At 42.9% G+C, this 22,909-nt stretch overlaps 1 protein-coding gene across 1 annotated transcript; it reads right to left on the bottom strand.

The window, feature by feature from the left end:
• Positions 1-202: 202 nt before the first annotated feature.
• On the bottom strand, positions 203-21,601 carry LOC306993362 (E3 ubiquitin-protein ligase rnf213-alpha-like). The gene is made up of 5 exons (XM_079603069.1): positions 21,517-21,601; positions 6,135-6,332; positions 2,418-2,506; positions 2,162-2,340; positions 203-1,054 (listed from the first exon to the last, which is right to left on the bottom strand). The coding sequence occupies exons 1-4, from the start codon at positions 21,589-21,591 to the stop codon at positions 2,202-2,204; spliced, it is 501 nt and encodes a 166-aa protein (XP_079459195.1). The 5' UTR covers positions 21,592-21,601; the 3' UTR covers positions 203-1,054; positions 2,162-2,201.
• Between the last annotated feature and the right edge of the window lie 1,308 nt (positions 21,602-22,909).

Here is a 22,909-nt window from a genome sequence, read left to right as displayed (position 1 = left end):
ATTGAACAGCCAATGTGTTTCTACACCTATTTCCCCCACAAACCTACACATGACAAGGTTTGGAGAATAGATGGAGATTATGATTAAACAATAAATGAGGAGAAGAAGGTAAAACAATGGTAGGAGGAGAAAGCAGAAATGGGTTTGAGGACAGAAATAGGGTTAGGTTAGCTAGAAACAGAAGAGAAGAAGCCATAATCTTCAGACATGCAGCTTTTAATATTAAACTGTCAGGACGAGACAGCAGAACATGTGATGATGATCTCACCGAAATATTATAACTACTTTATTCAAAGCCATGTTTATCATAGAAAAAGACAAACAAACAGTTGTGCACACAGCATTGTTCCAGCATATATGTGTTATCACACAGAAACATTGTCTTTAGCAGAGAACAAGATAAAGTGCAAAACAACATGAGGTTGGTGAGGACATGAGCGCGTCCGGTTCTGGGCTCAGTTTATATTTCACAAGAGTTCACGTCCTTAAATCAGTCTGTACGTATTCTTAAGTAAACAAATACAGAAGGAATGGTAATACAGTTGTTAGCAACTTCCCAAAACTGGAAGAAAAAAAAAAGTTACAGCACAAGTTTAGCAATGGATTCATGATTGTTTTGAAATTTGAAAAGATTTTAAACTTATTACAATCAAAAGATCAAAGATTACTTGTACAGCTTGTACTCAGATTATGGTTTATTGACAGACCAAACCATAATCTGACAGTACACAGCTGTATATGAACCATAATCTGACAGTACACAGCTGTATATGATCGAGGAATTACACAGCAGAACACTGAACCTCATACACAAAAGGCACAGTTTTGGAAAGTATGGCATGTGTAAATGAACACGAATCTCTCCCTGATACGAGTGACTGTTTAGACGACAGAAGCTCTTCATCTTTGGTTTCGCTCTTGTCTGACATGGACCGAGAGCTTCCAGGTTTCGGTGTATTGCGAGAGCAGGATCTCCTCAGGGAAGAACTCGTCCACCTCAGGAGGAACGTCCAGGTCTTTACGCTCCATGTAGGACACAACCGGGTCTTTCAGACTGCACACACACACACACACATCACAGAGTTATTACAGATTTACATCAGCACAATCTTAACCAGGCTCAATCTGCTCTGAAGTTTTCTGGAGAATATGAATATTTCCCCATATTCCCCACCAACTGTATGTTCATTTACTAAATATTTTGGTTAAATTGATTTTAGTAATTTAAGTAAATAATAGGTTACTTCATGATTACCACAGGTTTATGGAATTGTCCTTTTTTTGTCAACTACATAAAAATTGTGCAGCAAAATGAGTCAACGAAAAAAAAGCTACATTTATAATCACATATTCTTAAAAATTTTAGTCATTTTCACACTGCCAAGACGACCAACATCCACGGATACACTGCAGTTTCATGAGAGACAACCTCATTTAAATGCAGAGTGAATCCTCTAAAATATCCCCAATATTATATGACAGTGAAGGCTCATATTCGGCTATATGTTCTTTTAATTTATGGAAACATCTGAGCATTTGTATAGTGATTTAATGCACTACATTATGTATGGAAATAGCCTAAATCATGTGAACAGGCTTAGAGAAGCACACACAGGCTTAGATTTGGTCTTGTTTACACAACGGATACACATTCTCATTTGTTCTGTTAATTATTACCATGTTGGGTTTCTATTTTTCATAAATGCATCAACTCAGAATTCATAATGTTGGTTTGATGCTTGTGTTATACGAGAAAATAAATAATTTGAGTCTCCCTGATGTAGTAGATTTAATGCGGTCGCTGTCTTTATGTTAAACGGGTCGGGAATGAAATGATTAATAACGGTCGGTGTTCTGGTAAGTAGAACGGGTGTGGGTTTACCAAACAGGACCCATGCAGGACTCAGTATTTTGGATTTATGAAGCCGTTTCATGTCAGTTTTTCAGAACACTTGACATATTTGGTCAGATCTCTCAAATAGGAATGAAAAGTTTTGACATTTATATGCATCTATACACCTGTAATTCAGGAATTAAAGTCAAATATGAACTGAGGCAACACTGAACCCCTTCTAAAAAACTCATTAGTCCTGCACATCAGAAGAAAAGCGAGATTAGTATTAAAGTTTCAGAGAGCTATTGTCCCATCCTCAGCTCTCACCCCCAGTCAGGCTTGAAGGTGTCCGTGGCTTTCGGGCTCTTCAGGACCAGAAGCAGGAACTCGTGCATCTCCAGCAGGAAGCCGTCAGCGCTGGACTTGGTGAAGAAGCTCGTGAGCAGTGTCTTGTGTTCCTCCAGCAGAGGACGCTTGTACTCTTTGCTGATTCCCACAAACGGGTCCTGAAGTGCAGATGAAGAAAGTCATTACACACACACACTGGAAGCAGAATACGGTTGAGTGTGTCGAGAGTCTCAACCTCTTCAGACGAAACATGGTCTCAGATTTCAGAGAGCTGAGCAACTGCCACAGCGCCACACAGTGTTTCAGACTGCACCTGCTCAATGCCTGCACACACGCGCACACACGCACACACACACACACGCACACGCACACACACAGTAGATTGGGTCAGAGTCGTCAATTAGTTGAATTACATAAAACCAAGTAAACACTGCTGTGAGGATGTTTCGGTAACACTTAAAATAAGGTTCATTAGTTAACTACATTGACTACATGAACTAATAATGAACAATACTTCTACATCATTTATTAATCTTTGTTCATGTTACTTTCAACATTTACTATTTAAAATCTTGTTAACATTAGTTAATGCACTGTGAACTAACATGACACACAATGAACAGTTATATATATTTTTTACTAACGTTAACAAAGATTAATAAATACAGTAACAAATGTATTCCTCATTGTTAGTTGATGCCAGTTAATACATTACAATAAGTTTCATTAGTCAACATTATTTAAAGTGTCACCGATGTTTCAACACAAGGGCTGAGGGAGTGACAATACATTTTTCTCTCTTCTGACTTTCAAAGAAATAAAATCAATGAAAGAAACCATATGGTTACCGATTAAAATCGAGATATTAATATCGTCAATCAACTCAGAGCCAGTGTCCACACAGCTGACATGTTTAACTGTTGTAGCTTATTGACAACATGTGCACAAAATAGCGCTTCTCTGATGAATTTTGACTATAGCCGTCAGGATCTTTCCCCAGGAAGTAGACTTTGGGCTAGGACTCGGTGTGTTTACACCACAGGATCCCCAGGAACTAGACTTTGGGCTGGGACTCAGTGTTTCCACCACAGGATCCCCGGGAACTAGACTTTGGGCTGGGACTCGGTGTTTACACCACAGGATCCCCAGGATCTAGACTTTGGGCTAGGACTCGGTGTGTTTACACCACAGGATCCCCAGGATCTAGACTTTGGGCTGGGACTCGGTGTGTTTCCACCACAGGATCCCCAGGATCTAGACTTTGGGCTAGGACTCGGTGTGTTTACTCCACAGGATCCCCAGGATCTAGACTTTGGGCTAGGACTCAGTGTGTTTACACCACAGGATCCCCAGGATCTAGACTTTGGGCTGGGACTCTGTGTGTTTCCACCACAGGATCCCCAGGATCTAGACTTTGGGCTAGGACTCGGTGTGTTTACACCACAGGATCCCCAGGATCTAGACTTTGGGCTGGGATTCGGTGTGTTTACACCACAGGATCCCCAGGATCTAGACTTTGGACTGGGACTCGGTGTTTACACCACAGGATCCCTAGGATCTAGACTTTGGGCTGGGACTCGGTGTTTACACCACAGGATCCCCAGGATCTAGAATTTGGGCTGGGACCCTGTGCGTTTCCACCACAGGATCCCCGGGATCTAGACTTTGGACTGGGACTCTGTGTTTACACCACAGGATCCCTAGGATCTAGACTTTGGGCTGGGACTCGGTGTTTACACCACAGGATCCCCAGGATCTAGAATTTGGGCTGGGACCCTGTGCGTTTCCACCACAGGATCCCCGGGATCTAGACTTTGGGCTGGGACTCGGTGTTTACACCACAGGATCTCCAGGATCTAGAATTTGGGCAGGGACTCGGTGCGTTTCCACCACAGGATCCCCAGGAACTAGACTTTGGTCTGGGACTCGGTGTGTTTACACCACAGGATCCCCAGGAACTAGACTTTGTGCTGGGACTCGGTGTGTTTACACCACAGGATCCCCAGGATCTAGACTTTGGGCTGGGACTCAGTGTTTACACCACAGGATCCCCAGGATCTAGAATTTGGGCTGGGACTCGGTGCGTTTCCACCACAGGATCCCCGGGAACTAGACTTTGGGCTAGGACTTGGTGTGTTTACACCACAGGATCCCCAGGATCTAGACTTTGGGCTGGGACTCGGTGTGTTTACACCACAGGATCCCCAGGATCTAGACTTTGGGCTGGGATTCGGTGTTTACACCACAGGATCCCCAGGATCTAGAATTTGGGCTGGGACTCGGTGCGTTTCCACCACAGGATCCCCGGGAACTAGACTTTGGTCTGGGACTCGGTGTGTTTACACCACAGGATCTCCAGGAACTAGACTTTGGGCTGGGACTCTGTGTGTTTACACCACAGGATCCCCAGGATCTAGACTTTGGGCTGGGACTCTGTGTGTTTACACCACAGGATCCCCAGGATCTAGACTTTGGGCTAGGACTCGGTGTGTTTACACCACAGGGTCCCCAGGATCTAGACTTTGGGCTGGGACTCTGTGTTTACACCACAGGATCCCCAGGATCTAGAATTTGGGCTGGGACTCGGTGTGTTTCCACCACAGGATCTCCAGGATCTAGACTTTGGGCTGGGACTCGGTGTGTTTCCACCACAGGATCCCCAGGATCTAGACTTTGGGCTGGGACTCGGTGTGTTTACACCACAGGATCCCCAGGATCTAAACTTTGGGCTGGGACTCGGTGTGTTTCCACCACAGGATCCCCAGGATCTAGAATTTGGGCTGGGACTCGGTGTGTTTCCACCACAGGATCTCCAGGATCTAGACTTTGGGCTGGGACTCGGTGTGTTTCCACCACAGGATCCCCAGGAACTAGACTTTGGGCTGGGACTCGGTGCGTTTCCACCACAGGATCCCCGGGAACTAGACTTTGGTCTGGGACTCGGTGTGTTTACACCACAGGATCCCCAGGAACTAGACTTTGGGCTGGGACTTGGTGTTTACACCACAGGATCCCCAGGATCTAGACTTTGGGCTGGGACTCGGTGTGTTTCCACCACAGGATCCCCAGGAACTAGACTTTGGGCTGGGACTCGGTGTGTTTCCACCACAGGATCTTTCCCCAGGAACTAGACTTTGGGCTGAGACTCGTGTGTTTCGACCGCAGGATCTTTCCCCAGGAACTAGACTTTGGGCTGAGACTCGTGTGTTTCGACCGCAGGAATCAGGGTCTAAATGAAGTTACAGGTAAATATTTTCCCCTCAGAAAGACCCTGCTCGCGAGGTAGTACTTTCTCAAAGTTCAGGATCTTTCGGCGGTGGGACTGAATAGGCTGATTGGTCGAGTTCATGCCGCATTTTGATTAGTTGACTCCACGCAGCATTTTATTTCAACCAACATCTGTTGCGATACGTGCAGTACGATAGTGCGATACGTTGTTTGCTATTTGAATCAACAATGGAATTTAACAAATACAACCGATGGACCAGTGACGAGGTTCAGGCTTTATTAAGCTTAAATTCAGAGGATGAACTCCAGAGGGAACTGTAAAGTAGACGTAGAAACGTCACCGGATCTACCTAATCTTCACGGTACTTCAGACCGCGGTGGAAACGCAGACAGCAACATGTCTGGGGGAAAAAAGTTCCTGGGACTAATTGCTCTGGGTAATTTCGGCTTATGTTCAGCATCTAATTAAACGTGTGTTTGGCCTTCCAAAAATCATTTTGGCCCAAAACCGAAAATAGCTGTTTCGCCTGCAAATTTCCGGTAGGCAAAATTGAGGTGCATCCCACATCCTAGAAATAGCACTGCTCTGGGCTGCGCTTCCCAACAGCATCGCAAGCCTAAGTGGATCTAGAGAGCATTGGTGGCAGTTGTTCTACGATCAACTCAGGCTTACGATGCTTTTGGGAAACGCAGTCCAATAATAAAGTGTGTGTTCATGACCCACCTTGTAGATGTGTGAGCCCATGTGGTCCGTCATCTGCAGCACGTCTTTGAGATAGGAGCTCAGCTGCATGTGTGGCTCGGCCCCGGTCATGGCGAGGAACCCCAGGGCCAGCTGGACGGTGGACAACGCCTCACACACGTCACTGTAGGACTGCAGGTCCTTCACCAGGTCGTGCTGCGTCAGTGGCTGCAACGGCTCCTACACACACACACACACACACACACACACAACACAGCACAGCTTGAGGAACGCTTTCAAATATCTTGGTAAACATTGATTTCATTAAATATACAGTTTAAAAGGCACATTTAAACAACAGAAATGTTCATTAAGAGCATTACGCGCTATACCCTTGCTTAATATTTTAAAAATATTAAAACTCAGTCAAATCAATATTATGTGTACAGTTATTTAATTATGCCATCCAGAATAAGGGACTCACTCTCTCATTTCATACAAACGCAGCCGCTGCCATTTTGCGACAAGTGTATTTTACACTGTTGGATGATAAGATACAAACAAGTACTTTTTAAAACAGTTTCACCTGAAATCAATATTTCTTATCTCCATAATTATTTATGTGTTGAAATACTGTGTAATAAGTGTTATGACTGTATCTCTTAAAGGGGTCATGACATGTTTTATTTTATTTTATTATTATGTTCCCTTAGGTGCAATTATAGTATTATTATAGTTTTTTTTACAAAACACTTTTAAAATGTAGTGATTTATGACCCTTTCCCACCCCGTTTCTCATCCTCTGATTCAAACAGTCTGTTTTGGGGGTGTTTCCCCTTTAAGAGTTCAGTGTTAACGCCCACTGTTATGATTGGCTAACGTCAGTGGCTATGCATCAATTATTAACGCCCCCAGCCAGAACATTTGCGGATTCGGCGCAACTGTTTAATAGCGGGTGATGCATGCGAAGCGATGGCTCTTGCAATGATAAAACATGTTTGAGCCGGAATCAGATGAGGAATCAGAGGAAAATGAACCATCACCACAACAACGAAGACTGGATCAGCCCGTGTCCACATGGAAAGTGAAACTATTTTGAATTAATACAAAAATTGTAACCCGAGACACTTGAAAACGGATTATTGTTGCATAATTATCCTATAGCTTAATTTGCTAACAGTTTAACATTATTTAACTAATTCCAATGAAATGATAGGGTGTAAGTTACCACGGACAAAAATGCATGCACAGGCCATCTTTGAAGATGCAGCATTGATAAAGGCAACATTTTTAATTTTCTATCACATGTAGGCCTACTAGAAAGGCGACAAATTTTCAAGATTCTCTTATACAAATGTTTATATTAGCCATGATAAAAAGTAAGTTTGCGTCGTCGTTGTTGAGCCCAGAATAGTCGGCACGGACTTATCTTTGAGCAACAGTTTTCTGCAAAGCCAGCATCATATTGGGATTTTTCCTCAAAACAGTCATCCTTAAAATGTATAGAACAAACGCTTAAATTAACACTGCCGTGACTGGGACGTCCGCAAAAAATAAAGTGCATCCATTTTCCCCTGACGTCTGGATCTTTCGACAGCGTATTCAAAGATGTTGTTTGTCCACAGCCAGGAACAGCACATCTGCGTGGCATCGTAATTTTACTGTACACAGACCCACTCGCTGTCCGTCGACTGAACACTTGTGAGGCGCGCGGCGCGACAACGATACGAAGTGAGCGTAGTTGTCTTGCGCTTAAAGCGTAGTTGTCTTGTGCTGGAGGCGGTCATATGCAAACGCTGGTACGTCACTTCGTACCGTGACGTCACTTCTTACCATGGATCCAGAACGAGCTGTATTTAGAGCTTGATTAAATAAATGATTCGTTTATAATGGGGAGGACGTCTTAAGCTATCAAACTTGCAGGACTTTTTAATGGTACAAAGACCTCTTATATACCAAAAGATCAAGGCAAATTTGGTTTCTCATGTCATGACCCCTTTAAATGTCCGTCTAGTTTGATCTTGCTGCTGAAACTGCTCTCATCGCGGAAACTATGCGTTTAAAGAGCTAATAAAATATTTCAACACAGATAAATATCTAATTATTATGTGGCAAGTAGCCGTGTAATAAGCGGGATAATGTACATCCAGCCGGTTGTTATCTCAGAATAAACCTCTTCAGGCTGATGAAGACCTGATCCTGATCACTCTGTCAGGGTTTGTTCTGAGATAACAACCGGCTGGATACATAACCAACACAAAATATAAGCAAGGAATGATTGGAGTAAGGAATAAGTCAATTATTCCACTTATACAACGGTTACTACAACCCAAAAAAATTGTTCAGATGTTTTATTTCAAGAAATTTGTCAAAAAAAATGGATGTAGACACAGTAGGACTACTTTCTAACGCATCTCATCCCAAGCCTCTGTTACTAATTCTAAAACATACTTTTAGAGCTAGAGCCACTGATATACAGACTAATGCTGTTATTGGAGAGAGATTGATTCCTGTGATTCAGATATTTCACACACGCTTAAGCAATGTGTTTCTCAAGTGTTTGGCAGCAGTTTCTCTACTAAATATGAAGCTTTAAGTTTAACTTCTTCAAACAGGGATTACTATTGTAATATACTTCAATAACATGAGGAGACGTTCGTAACCTTGTGAACCTTTACTGAACACGGCAACATAGAACATACATCTCGTTTGGCAAACGCCCGTCAAAACTGTGGCCAAAACACATATCTCCCCAGAACAGCCACGCCCTCCCCAGGCTCTTAAAGGAACCTCACTATTGCAATAGTCAGTCAATACATTACACCCCTTTTCCCCAGTCCACAAAATCTGAAAATCTTCTTGGAGGGCGATGCTCTCTTTCAGGGTACCTCCGAGAATGAGGGGACTCAGACATGCCCTCAACTCCAGCTCCAGTCAGGTCAACATCAGGGTTCCCCACATCTAATGCAGGCGGCTGTAACTCAAGCGTTTCAGCCCCTGGGGACTCAGGCGGATGGACAGTGTAGCCATCTGGCTCAGGCCTTGATTGGTCGGACAAGGGTGCCGTCCTGTCTAGCAGCTGATCAACATGTCGTCTGTGCATTTGCCCATCACCAGCTCTGACCTTGTATGACAGGGGACCTGTAACGTCTACAATGATTCCAGGCATCCACTTAGAATCTCTGGTGTAGCTTCTCATGTACACCAAGTCCTTAGGTCTAAACTCTCTGACTGTGCCAGGGCATTTTTCAGCATTCAGCTCCTGTCTGCGAAGCATATCACCATCATGGTCAGGATGCAGACGATCCAGGGCAGTGGTGAGTCGCCTATTCATGAGCAACTCAGCAGGACTTTTCCCAGTTCATAAATTGGGTGTGACGTGCTGTGACAACAAGAAGCGAGCGAGCCTGGTTTGCCACTCGCCCTTGGTGATGCGAGACAGGGCCTCCTTGGTTGTCTGCACCATGCGTTCAGCTTGACCATTTGAGCTTGGGTGATATGGTGCTGTAGTGACATGTCGAATGCCGTTGCGCTCGGCAAACGCTTGGAATTCTGTAGAGGTGAAAGAAGCACCATTGTCTGACACTATGACGTCGGGCAAACCATGTGTTGCAAAAAGTAGTCTCAGTGTGTTGATGACGGCTGATGAAGACATGGAACTCATCAGAGACACCTCCAGCCACTTGCTATGTGCATCAACCACTATGAGGAATATTTTGCCCTGAAAAGGGCCTGCAAAGTCAATATGCAGCCGGGACCATCTTTTTGTCGTCCACTCCCAAGGGTGCACTTTCGCCTTAGGAGGTGCATGACGTGACATCTGACAAGTTTCACATGCTTTGACAGTCTCCTCAATGTCTCGGTCCATGCCCGGCCACCACACATAACTCCTTGCGAGTCCCTTCATGCGTACAATGCCCAGGTGCGCGTCATGCAACATAGCCAGTATTTCTCTCCTCGCCAAGCAAGGAACAACCACACGGCTTCCCCATAGCAAACAGTTCTTATGTGCGGAGAGTTCATGGCGGCGCAAAAGGAATGGTTTGAACTGGCTATCCATTACATCAGCCGGCCACCCATGCAGCACCCAGGGCAGTACTCGTGCTATGACAGAGTCCTTGAGTGTAAGGTTAGCGTTTCGCTCAGCATGCATGGGTTCTTCTGGCACCATTTCAAGTAGCAACACTTCCAATGGTGGTGGTGTCACAGCATCAGATGCCGGCAAGGGTAAGCGACTCAGGGCGTCAGCATTGCCCATTTGTTTGCCCGGTCTGTAGCACAGCTCATAGTTGTAAGCTCCGATGATCAAACTCCAACGTAGCATCCGTGGTGAAAGGATGGCAGGCATTGGCTTGGAATGGTGCAGGAGTCCCAGCAGGGGTTTTTGGTCTGTAAAAATCACGAAATGGCGGCCTGCGAGATACTGGTGAAACTTTCTGACTGCAAAAACAACCGCCAATGCTTCCTTATCAATTTGGGCATAATTTCGCTCAGTGGTGGTCATTGTTCTGGAAGCAAAGCAAATGGGCCTCTCCTGGCCATCACATTCCATGTGGAACAATAAAGCCCCAAGCCCATAGGGTGAGGCATCGCAAACCACTGCCAGGGGTTTCTTTTCATCATAGTGCACCAGCACTTTATCCGTTTGCAGCAACTCTTTTGCCTGAGCATATGCCATCTTGTGCTTCGATCCCCACTGCCAAGTAGCAGACTGGTCTAGAAGGCGATGCAGAGGTTCCAGGACGGTGGCCTTATTGGGAAGAAAGCAGCTGTAAAAGTTAAGCAACCCCAAGAATGCCTGAAGTTCTGTTTTGTTCTGTGGGGGCGGAGTTTTTTGGATAGCTTCCACTTTTTCACGGGTTGGCTTGATGCCATCTTTATCCACTCTAAACCCCAAAAACTCCACTTGAGTAGCAGCAAAAATGCTTTTCTCTTTTTTTAGTCGCAGCCCAGCTTCAGCGAAGCACTTCAATACGGCCTGTAGCCGTGCGTTGTGTTCTTCCATGGTTTTGCCCGAAATCAGGATGTCATCCAGATATGGTTGGACTCCTGGAATTCCTGCGAGCAAATTGTCCATAAATCTTTGAAATATTGAAACGGCCGTTGACACCCCAAATTGCAACCGTCGAGCCCGGAAAAACCCACGGTGAGTGTTAATAGTCAGTAAGTCGGCTGCGTCGTCATCCACTGGAAGCTGCTGATAAGCTTGTTTCAAATCAAGTTTAGTGAAAACTACTCCTCCAGCTAGCGTCGAGAACAGTTCAGATGCTGTAGGTATAGGGTACACGTCAGGCTTAACAGCTGTATTCACAGTACAGCGGTAATCACCGCAAATCCTCAGACCCCCATCTTTTTTTTGCTATAGCCACTATAGGTGCGGCCTATAGTGGTGATGTAAACAGAGTAATCATTATTTTCTTTGCGAGTTATAATGTTTGTGTAACGTTCTTCTGAGCTGGCTGCATCCTTGTTAGTACCATGTTTCGTTTTTGTTAAACACACACGAGCAATGTGTCCTCTTTTTTTACAGTAATGGCATACAGCAGTGGAAAACCTACAGGCTTGTGGGGTGTGCTGACCACCACATCTGAAGCATGGCTTGTCACGTTTAGGATTTTCATTTGAAGCTGCTGTCTTATGTACTGATGCATGCGCATGGGCTGCATAATGAACATCGTCCTCCAGCCGTGATTCGTTTTGATGCTGACGAAGTAGGCGAGCGTTTAACAAAGCTGTTTCAGCATCTAGTGCCTTTTCTTCTGCCTCTTTAAATGTTAGTGTAGGTTCAGCCAGCAGGCGTCGCTGTAGCGCTTCATCCATAACCCCGCACACGATTCTATCACGCAGCATTGCTTCTAACTGATCCCCAAAAGCACAGTGCACAGACAAACGTCGAAGCTCAGCAATGTAGTTTGAAATGCTTTGATTAGGTTTCTGCTTACAATTGTGAAAATGAAAACGTTGAACAATCTCTGATGGCGCTGGGCTGTAATGGCGTTTTAAGGCAGCGACAATGTTTGCATAAGACACAGTAGATGGTTGCGTTGGGGCAAGCACTGAACGTAACGTGGAATACGTTTTCGCACCACACACACTGAGCAGCACGGAGCGCTTTTTTGCATCATCCTCAATATCATTTGCATGAAAAAAACATTCCAGTCTTTCTGTGTATTCTTCAAAAGAGTTACTTGAACATTCGTCAAACTCTTCGATACGGCCGAGTGTAGTCATGTTCGCTTCCAGATGGCAGATTATTTTACTCACTTTAACAGTCGCACCATATGGACTTATCTGCACACAGTCGGTTCGAATCCGCTCGTCGCCAGTGTAATATACTTCAATAACATGAGGAGACGTTCGTAACCTTGTGAACCTTTACTGAACACGGCAACATAGAACATACATCTCGTTTGGCAAACGCCCGTCAAAACTGTGGCCAAAACACATATCTCCCCAGAACAGCCACGCCCTCCCCAGGCTCTTAAAGGAACCTCACTATTGCAATAGTCAGTCAATACATTACAACTATACTGAGAAATGTCATGTAGTTTAGCAGATGCAAAACTATTTATTTGAAGTCACATGTCAGTGGTGCAGTGATGTACAGTAATGGTGATGTGTGTGTGTCAGTGGTACAGTGACGTACAGTAATGGTGATGTGTGTGTGTCAGTGGTGCAGTGACGTACAGTAATGGTGATGTGTGTGTGTGTCAGTGGTGCAGTGATGTACAGTAATGGTGATGTGTGTGTGTCAGTGGTGCAGTGACGTACAGTGGTGATGTGTGTGTGTCAGTGGTGCAGTGATGTACAGTAATGGTGATGTGTGTGTGTCAGTGGTGCAGTGATGTACAGTAATGGTGATGTGTGTCAGTGGTGCAGTGATGTACAGTAATGGTGATGAGTGTCAGTGGTGCAGTGATGTACAGTAATGGAGATGTGTGTCAGTGGTGCAGTGATGTACAGTAATGGTGATGTGTGTCAGTGGTGCAGTGATGTACAGTAATGATGTGTGTCAGTGGTGCAGTGATGTACAGTAATGGTGATGTGTGTGTGTCAGTGGTGCAGTGATATACAGTAATGGTGATGTGTGTCAGTGGTGCAGTGATGTACAGTAATGGTGATGTGTGTGTGTCAGTGGTGCAGTGATGTACAGTAATGGTGATGTGTGTGTGTCAGTGGTGCAGTGATGTACAGTAATGGTGATGTGTGTCAGTGGTGCAGTGATGTACTGGTTGTTGAGTTATGATTTTATATTGGAGCTAGCGTTGCATTCAGAAGAACAGATGAGATGAGATGAATAACCGTTTCTCAGCATATTTTATTGTAAGCGGCAGCAGACGCATCATTCTCACGGTCTGACTGACAGCCTTCAGTTTCTCAGTATGGCAAAACTAATAGGACAAACTATAATCCAAACGCGTTCTTTACAGCAAGTACTTTAGTGCCCCCTTGTGGTTAATTCACGATATAGAACAGTACTGCATTACATTTACAATACAACTGAGGACATAAGTTAACATATTTTAACACCCCCACTTGTACTCAGATTGTTATACTCTTAAGTAAAAAACAACAACAACAACAACAAAAATAAAACAGAATGAATGTGGACTCCTGTCATACACATATCAATCTCCAAAAAGAGCACCTGCAAACCTCTTCAATTTCAACTTATTTACAGGTTTGGTCATTACATCAGCAATCATGTTATCAGTAGAACAATACATCAAAGTCACTTTTCCCTCATTCACAGTGGACCTGATAAAGTGATACTTTATGTCAATATGTTTACTTCTTCGTCTGTTTACAGGGTTTTTAGCGAGAGCGATTGTTCCCTGGTTGTCCTCATGTACTACAGTTTGTGTGTACTTGTAGTTATCTATAACTCCCAGTAACTGCTCTAGATATAGACACTCTTGTATGGTTGAAGCCAGTGCCATATATTCCGCCTCGCATGTGGATAGAGCAACGGTAGGCTGCTTTCTCGTCTTCCACGAGATCAGGGAACTGTTCTGACTTAGGCTCACACAATATCCCGTGGTACTGCGTCTATCACTGGTATCAGCCGCCCAGTCAGCATCACTGTAGGCCTGTAAACCTAGATTCTCACTGTCGTTTCTCCTAAAACTTAACCCTTTTTCTGCTGTGCCTTTGAGATACCGAAGAGCATGCTTCACAGTGACCCACTGTTCCTCTGTAGGCTCAGCAAAGAATTGTGACAATCTGCTCACCACAAAGCTTAAATCTGGTCTGGTGCAAACAGTCAGATATATAAGACTTCCCACAGCTTCCCTGTACATCCTGACATCTTCCATCTTTACTGCATCCTCAGTATACTCTAGTTTTTGCTCACAGGGTGTTTCTCTTGTTCTACAGTCTTGCATATTAAAACGCTGTAATATCTTGTTAATGTATTTTTCTTGTGACATCTTTACACACCCATCTGACTGACTGAAATCGATACCCAGAAAATGTTTAAGTTTGCCCAGGTCTTTCATTTTAAACTTTTCTGCAAGCATCTCTTTCACATTTTTCAGTCTCTCTTTATCACTCGCTGCAATGATCAAATCATCGACCCATATGATTATGATCACTTTTCCTTCTTTTGACTCTTTGGCATAAACACAGTGGTCGGCTGGGTTTTGTGTAAAACCATTCTCAGTTAGACAATCGTGCAAAACTCTATTCCAATTTCGCCCAGATTGTTTTAGACCGTAAAGCGATTTCTCTAGCCTGTAAACAATACCCTCTTTCTCTTCATAGCCCTCTGGTGGATTAATGTAGATCTCATAGTCTATGGGAGCGTGCAAGTACGCTGTTTTCACGTCCATTTGGTGCAGGAGTAAATTCTCCTGTGCAGCTTTCTGCAGCACAACCCTAACACTCGTCAAGTCTGCCGTGGGTGAAAACGTCTCCCCATAGTCTATTCCCATTCTCTGGCTGTATCCCTTGGCTACAAACCTTGCTTTATATTTGTCTTTTCCATCTACATCAGTCTTGATAGAGTAAACCCATCTACCCCCCACTGTTTTCTTGCCTACTGGTTGTTTTGTCGGGGTAAAAGTTTTATTCTCGTTTAGGGACTGGATTTCCTCGTTCATGGCTTTTACCCATTCTTTTGAGTTAGCTGACCCCATTGCTCCCTCATAAGTTTGTGGAATGCCACACACTGCTCTGCAGCAGTAGTCTACCGTGATATGAACCCCATCACTATCACTGTCTTCAGTTACAAAGTCGTCTAAGTAACTCGGAGTTCTTTTTTTCTCTAGCTGGATATCTTCTACTCTCAGGTTCACCACTCGTCTCACTCTTTTGTGTTTGATTATGGTCACTAGACCTTGTTTCTGCCTCTGGACTAACACTATAAGTACTTCTACTCCGTAGACTTGGCTCTGGAGCGTTTTCTGTAGTCCTACTCTGTGTGGTCTCATTAGTCATGGGTCTTACATTGTCATCGTCGTCGCTTGGGTCTGGTTCACCTGTCTGAGTCTGTTTTTCCACAGCCACCTTGCTCACAAACTTCACTAGCCTGTGTTTTTTTACTTTGTTTGTATCTGGGTAATACACTAGATAAGCCGGGCTGTTTTTATCGTAACCTACGAAACGCCCCTGATCACATCTGGAATCCAGTTTTCCTTTTTCCTGTTTGTAAGTGTAGCATACAGAACCGAACTTTTGCATCTTAGACACATTAGGCTTCTTGTCTGTCAACAACTCATAAGGAGTCTGGCCAGTACGTCTGTTAAAACATCTGTTGCGTACCATTGCTGCTGTTTGTACTGCGTAGGGCCATAGCTGCTTTGGTAGTACACTTTCAACTAACATGCATCTACCCATCTCAAAAAGAGTACGCCAACCCCTCTCTGCCGTTCCGTTTTGGTGTGGGGAATACGGAGCTGACGTTTCATGTCTGATATTGTTTTTCCTCAACAGCGCTTGAAAGTCACCACACGTAAACTCTGTTCCGTTGTCGGATCTGATACATTTCACTTTCCCGTAAGGGGATACATCGGCTAGAAACTTTTCCGTAGCCTGTACGGTGTCACTTTTCTTCTTTAGAAAATATACAAATACTGCGCTTGAGTAATCATCAGTGAATGACTGCACATATTTGTAACCATCTATTGACTCTGTGGCTACTGGACCTGCGAGGTCTGTGTGTACCATCTGTAAGGGAGTTTTTGCTCTGGTATCAGGGTCCCTATTTCTGGTTTGGGCAAATTTTCCCTGAATACACACCTTACACTCTTGTTCGGGTCTGCCGGTTTTGCCCTTGATCTGCATACCTTCAACAACGCTCTGCAACTTAAGAACATCGTCAAAGTTACAGTGGCCCAATATCTCGTGCCATGTCTGTATGTCGTGACATGCATTACACTTATCATTAGACTCAACTTCAGTGTGCAGAAAATACAACCTGCCATATACATGAATGTTAAACCTTGTACCGTCCCTGGTTATTAGGGCGTCTTTATCTTCTTTAAAGACAACCGTAGCCCCACTGGTGGTCGCTGCCTTCACTGAGAAGATACTTTGGGGGTACGACGGTACAAACAAAGCGTCTTTCAGCACCGCCTTGCGTCGCTGTCCTCTGCTGTCGATGAGGTAAATCTCAGCATTTCCCCTCCGCTGAGCGATCCCGCTGCACCGGGTGCCGTCTGCCAGCTCGACACTGTGCGTTTCTGGCCTGAAAGCACAGTCGAAGCTCTTGAACATGGTTATGTCCGTGATGATATGAGAGGTAGCCCCCGTGTCCACCATCAGACCCCTCTCCTGGATGCTGCATGACCGCTGCCGCTGGATACCGGTCTCTCCGTCTCTCAACTTGAACACGTAGTCCTCGGCGTCTTCTGAGGCTTTACTCACACCGTCCTTTTTGCTCTTGTTCTCCTTGTCCTTACGTCTACACGTGGCGTCTTTGTGTGTGTCACTTCTACAGATACTACACCAAGTTTTCTGACGACATCCTTTCGCTCTGTGGCCTTTGGTGCCACACTTGAAACACACCAACTCTGTGTCGTCCTTTACCCAGCCACGTGCGCTCGTCTTGGGCCACCGTCCGGTTTTCCCTTGAGTTTTCATCACCCTGTCGCTCGACTCAGCTGCATTGATCTTTTCCGTCTCTTCAAAACTATATATATATATTCAATAAATAGCCTATAAATATTGGTTGTGGATGCAATGCTTTTGAACACTTTTCCTTTGGCATGCTGTGTTTCAATGTTTTAACTACAGAGATAATTGCTTATCATGATAATAGCAGATTGTGCAAATATAATGCACAACAAGGTCTTTCTGTTTCCATTAAAAATATAAATCAATTAAAAAGACTATTTGGTCAGTGGAAAATATTGAGAAAAACTTTATCTGAAATGTATTTTACACTATTTGATTTATTTATTCAAAAACAAGGTAAGGATACTAAATTATTTTTATTAATGTAATGTGACGGCACATCCGTATTTCATATTTTCCTAATGTCTTGTACCGTTAAACATGTTATCACTTCACGTGGATGAATAATCATATGCAAATTATATGCAGATGAGGATATGCATAGTAAAACTAGGCGTTGTAAGCTCCATATATGGTTATTTCGGGGAGGAGACGCGTGTGCGCACAATCTTCCGCTGAGTGGGATTTATAAAGTGAATCCTGCGCAGGTTCGGGCGTACGCACGGTTTTATAAGTCTCAATATTTTTTTGCGCACGCCATTTTTGGCTTTTGGGCGCACGTACACTTTTAGTAAGGATCCTACGCACAGTTTTATAAATGAGGCCCCAGGTCTGTAATAGTTCAGGTAAACTCAGAGTATACTGTGAAACACATGCTACAAAACGATGTATTATTTATAAAATATATATAGTTTAAGCTTAACTTCGTTCAACTTTATTACCTGTTTGAAATGAAAAACGCGATCAGAGGCGCTCACGCTAATAATTTCTGTTCCACTCGCTTGTATTGGTCACCCCGCCCCCGCGATGGTCTCGTGAATATTCATGGTAGCTCCACCCATTGGAACCAAATATTTCAGGAACCGAATATATTGTAACACCGGAACCGACTCATGTAAAGAATTAACTAGGCTAGGCGCATCCAAAATAGTATCTAAAGCTCTAGCACTCTTCTTACTATTCTCGATTAAAGTTTGAATGCGTTGTCTCTAGTTCTGAAATCTTCTCCGTCAGCCTGACTGTCTCCTTGCATTTATCACATATAAATCCTATATTGCCGACAGAGAAGGCTATGGTAAACATGTGACATGAAGTGCAGGTGACAATAACAGGAGAAGACATTACTCACCGTGTTTGTTGACTGATTCTTACTCACCTGGGGCCTGTTTCAATAAGGATGTTCAACCAACTCTGAGTTAAAACTTGAACTCTGAGTTGACTTACCCTGAGATGGGAAACTCTGAGTTTTCGGTTACAGATCAGCTGAAATTATTTAGTTCAATCCAGTGGTGTAGTCTAGTTTTTTGTAGTGAGTATACTGTGACACCCCCCCCCCCCCGGCCTAACCCATACTAACCCGTCTCATCACCCCATAAGCACCACCACACTCACTAATGCATACAGTATGCAACGACATGTAATTGAGCGCATTATGAGTGTTATCAACATGTCAATTTATTATAAGCAACACAAGACTTTAACAGCCAATGACATTTACAGCTGAGGAGACTGGACTGATTTTCTACATTTAGCCTTAGATGTTATATGAATATGGTCCCTGAAGCACAGATTTTATCAGCTGACAATAAAAAAAATACAAATAAAACATTATAGGCACAAATACAAATGTACTTTTAGAAATGGTGCTTTTGAAAGAAAATTGTGTTATTGTTTTGGCAAGTTTACTGTTTAAATTAAAACATGTATGAAAACTTGTGTGATATTCATTTTTAAAATAAGTTTTAATAGATTTCATCATTATTATTATTTTACAGTACATTTTACTGTGCAATTTCTTTCATAATTTCTTTGAGTTTATACCGAACTTTTATTTTGACAGGTTGTCGTAAAGACATTACAGTTTCTGTGTGTGTATGATACGAATGAATGACGATAGTTTTATCAAATGAAATGGTGAAATTCTCATGAAGTGACTCTCATAGCAGCTCTGTGATGAAGTTCATGTGTCATGTGTAGCCTACATCATGTCCTCATACATAGCTACAGTGAAGCGCTGACACAAGCACGCGCTTGCTTCAGTGTGTGTGTGTGTAGTAGAGCACACATTGAGCGCTCATGCCCAGAGACGCGTTGAACAACTGCAGTCTCTTTGAGTTTTTAATATTCACGCGATTTGATCTGTGTCCAATGCAAACACAGACGCGGCGAATTTATGAATGAAAGTGTGAAAGTTCTGTCACAAAACGAAGTTGTTACGTATCCTCACGCTTTTTTTAGTGGGTATACGGAAATACTTGCCATTTCCTAGTGGGTATACGGCGTATACCTGCGTATCACGTAGACTACACCACTGGTTCAATCAACTCTAAGTTGACTGACTCTGAGTTGAGCGCGTGCACCACAACTATAAAAAGCCATTATCAATGGAGCGCAGATATCATGAGTCCCCATGGCAACAGGCAGCGCCAGACAAAAAGAGGAATTACTGTTATACAGTGTTGAGTGTAATTAATTACCAAGTAATCTAAATATTGTAATTTAATTAAAGGGATTACTCTTAATTCTTCTGTAATTTAAAATAAAATCTTATTTAATTACATTAAATAGGCTACTGCATATAGAACAATTCTGTATAAAACAATATTTAACATACATTTTTAAAAGGTATATTTTTAATGTAACCTTCTCCCTCTACACATTTTAAGTGAAGTTTCTTGTCTTCTCCTTGTATTGTTCAAGTGGTTGAGGTTGATATGGGATTTAGTCATTAGTAATAAGTAAACCAATACTTTCTAAAGATAGTAATTATTACATTAATCTAATTACACTGTTGAAGATGTCATTTGTAGTTAGTAATTAATAACTATTTTAGAGTAACTTACCCAACTGTTATAATATCAGAGGTGAAACTGGAAGAAGAGTTATTCAAAAATGTAGGCTAGGTCATTAAAAAAATGTGGCAGCAGCTGAAATTGAAATATAAAAACATGATTCAATCAGGTAAGGCTTGAGCATATCATGGGTGTAGGCTACCTGACTTTACAAACATTTGACATATTAAATAACTAAATAGCATCCAGTGTCAAGCAGTGCAGCAGCATTTTTGGGAATTCCTGGAGGGACTTCATCAGAGCCAGTCACTCCCGAAGATCCAAGGGCCTTCATAATATGTAAGAGGTCTCTATATGTGTTATTTTTTATATAGGATATTTTTGATATGGCCATTTATTTTACTTTGGGTTGGGTTTTTCATTGGTCCCAGGCAGTTGTAAGTAGCCAACTCAATACACCAGAAATTATGACAAATAGTAGGCCTATTATGTACTCAACCAAATGCTCATCTTCACAGGATGATGGGTATGAAGAAACAGTTTCTGCTGCCACAGAGAGGCCTACAGAGGCAATGTTAATATTTTCTACACATCAGACAATCTACACCTTCACATTTTTATGTGGAGTATAGATTCTAAGTTTATATCTAAGTATAAACAGACATTCTTATCTCTCCCCCCGTGTGGAAGAACAGCAGGAGGAAGGTCCATCAACTTCTGGTGCACAGATGAACACAATTCAGTGATTTTCAGTAAATGCCAGTTTAATTCTGTAGAATTTGTTTAGGACTACATGATGTTAATCTAATCTACTGTATTTTCAGTTGCCAGTTAAGGAGTTATAGATTTCATCTTATTAAAAAAAAAAAAAAAACAGCGGTAAAAACAGCAATGAATAAATGTACAGAAAGAAGGAATGAAGTGTTTAAACCGCTTCCTCTTTAAAAAAGGGGAGGAGACCGCAAGAAACTCTGGGTTTACCGAAGAAAACCTGCTCCAGACCAGGTTAGGTTCACAGAGTAAGTTACCATGGTAACTGACTCTGAGTATAAGTTACCCCTCTTTCAGAAACGGGCTTGACTTACTCTGCTTTCTCGGGTTTGACATACCTCCCATTCTGAAACGGAAAACCCAGAGTTTCCCTCATTTCGGGGTTAACATACTCAGAGTTTTTACTTAACCTCTTTTCTGAAACAGGCCCCTGGGCTTTTATGAACTCAAAGGCGCGGGCGCGCGAGAGAAAAATAAATAACTGAGCGCACGGGTGGTGCGTTAAAAGGCTAGCGAGTTAGCGTGTTGTGCTGACAATAACAGAAGCTAGCAATGTCAGGTTAATCTGAGATGTTGAGTAAGCTGTATTTAGTAGTATAAACAACTAGAATTTACAATAAATGATGGTTCAAAACAGAAAGAAATACGAAGCTAATACGAGGCTTAGACGCAGCAAACAAACTCACAGCAGCAGCAGTCACAGCGAGGCAGCCAGGAGCAATCGATCTCAGAGGGTCACAGGAGGACCTGTTGATTTTCATTTCACCGCCTGCCCCCATTTGTTCACTTTGTGGAACAAGTTTATAGAAAAAATAACGTAAAAAGAAAAGCAACGTGGCTGAAAAAAAATACATTTTAACAGGCGATTGAAAGTTGAAAGCAGGAAATGCTGTCCAAAAGTTCACAATGCCAGTAGGTAAACAAGGCCAATTTGACCTCCTTTCTTACACTAACTGTTAGTTAGAATGAAAGAAAGAATGATTAGTAAGAAATAACTCTACATTTTTAACCATTTATTTGCTATAGTTCTTAAGTAGCTTAAGTTCAGAAACTATTTACTTTAAAGCTGCCGTCGGCAAGTCTGGCAGATTGAGTGGACTTAGACAAAATTTTGAATGTTTACAACTCTCATGCCCCTCCCCCACTACCAACGAGCACCCGCCCATTCGTCAGTGCGTGTGTACCTGATTTTCTGTGAACGTGTCCGTCTTCAGCATCGATCAACACCATAGACTCGGAGGTAGGCTGCCCTGGCTAATCTATCCATAGACAGCAATAACCGAGTAACTGGAAGCTTGTTATTAGATTTTCTCTCTGCCATCACGCTTCGTACAATCTTCAGGCGAACTTCAGGCGTGTTGTGTGCATGTGATATTGTAACGTCCGCGTCTGCGCGAGGGAGGGGGATCTGTGATTTGTGCACGACCTGTGATTGACAGTCAGATCTCACTGTTTAGACCCGATGATCCGGGAGCGGTGGATTTTTGCAAAACAAAATAACACGCTCAAGGTGGAGTTAGAAGCTCGGGTTTTTTTCTAAAACCACCTTATTTATGTTGTTCTGTCGGATTATAGTGTCAATTTCACTGAATTTGATCAAAAAAAATGTTGCCGACGGCAGCTTTAATACAAATTGGTATAAAGTAAATGAACAAAAATCGACATGAAGGATCATTAGTGAAATGCATCTGTTCTCATGTACTCATGAATATCAACATTTGTTACAAATACCATTTTGAGAAGAAATAACATTGTTTTGAAAGTAAAAATTTGATTTTGCAGGAGAATTCACACTTAAGTAATGATCAGTCTGCTGAAAATTGGAAAAAAATGTCAAGAAAACCCAGAGAGAGAGGTCAGCATGCACCCATGGGTACGAACGGGAGAGTGTAATGTCTTAAAAAGGTGAGAGGTGGGTTTTTTTTCTTCGAAATCCCAACATGCAACAGTAAGACATCTCTTATTACAAGTGATTTCACACTTTAGGAAGGATCAGTCTGCTGAAAATGTAGAAAATGTCAAGAAAACCCAGAGAGAGAGGTCAACATGCGCCAATGGGTACGCCCGGGAGAGTGGAAT

This window comes from Phoxinus phoxinus (genome assembly GCF_949152265.1).
Source record: "Phoxinus phoxinus genome assembly, chromosome: 25".
Lineage (NCBI taxonomy): Eukaryota > Metazoa > Chordata > Actinopteri > Cypriniformes > Leuciscidae > Phoxinus > Phoxinus phoxinus.
The sequence above is the reverse complement of the archived record's forward strand: the minus strand, read 5'-3'. Positions and strand labels throughout refer to the sequence as shown.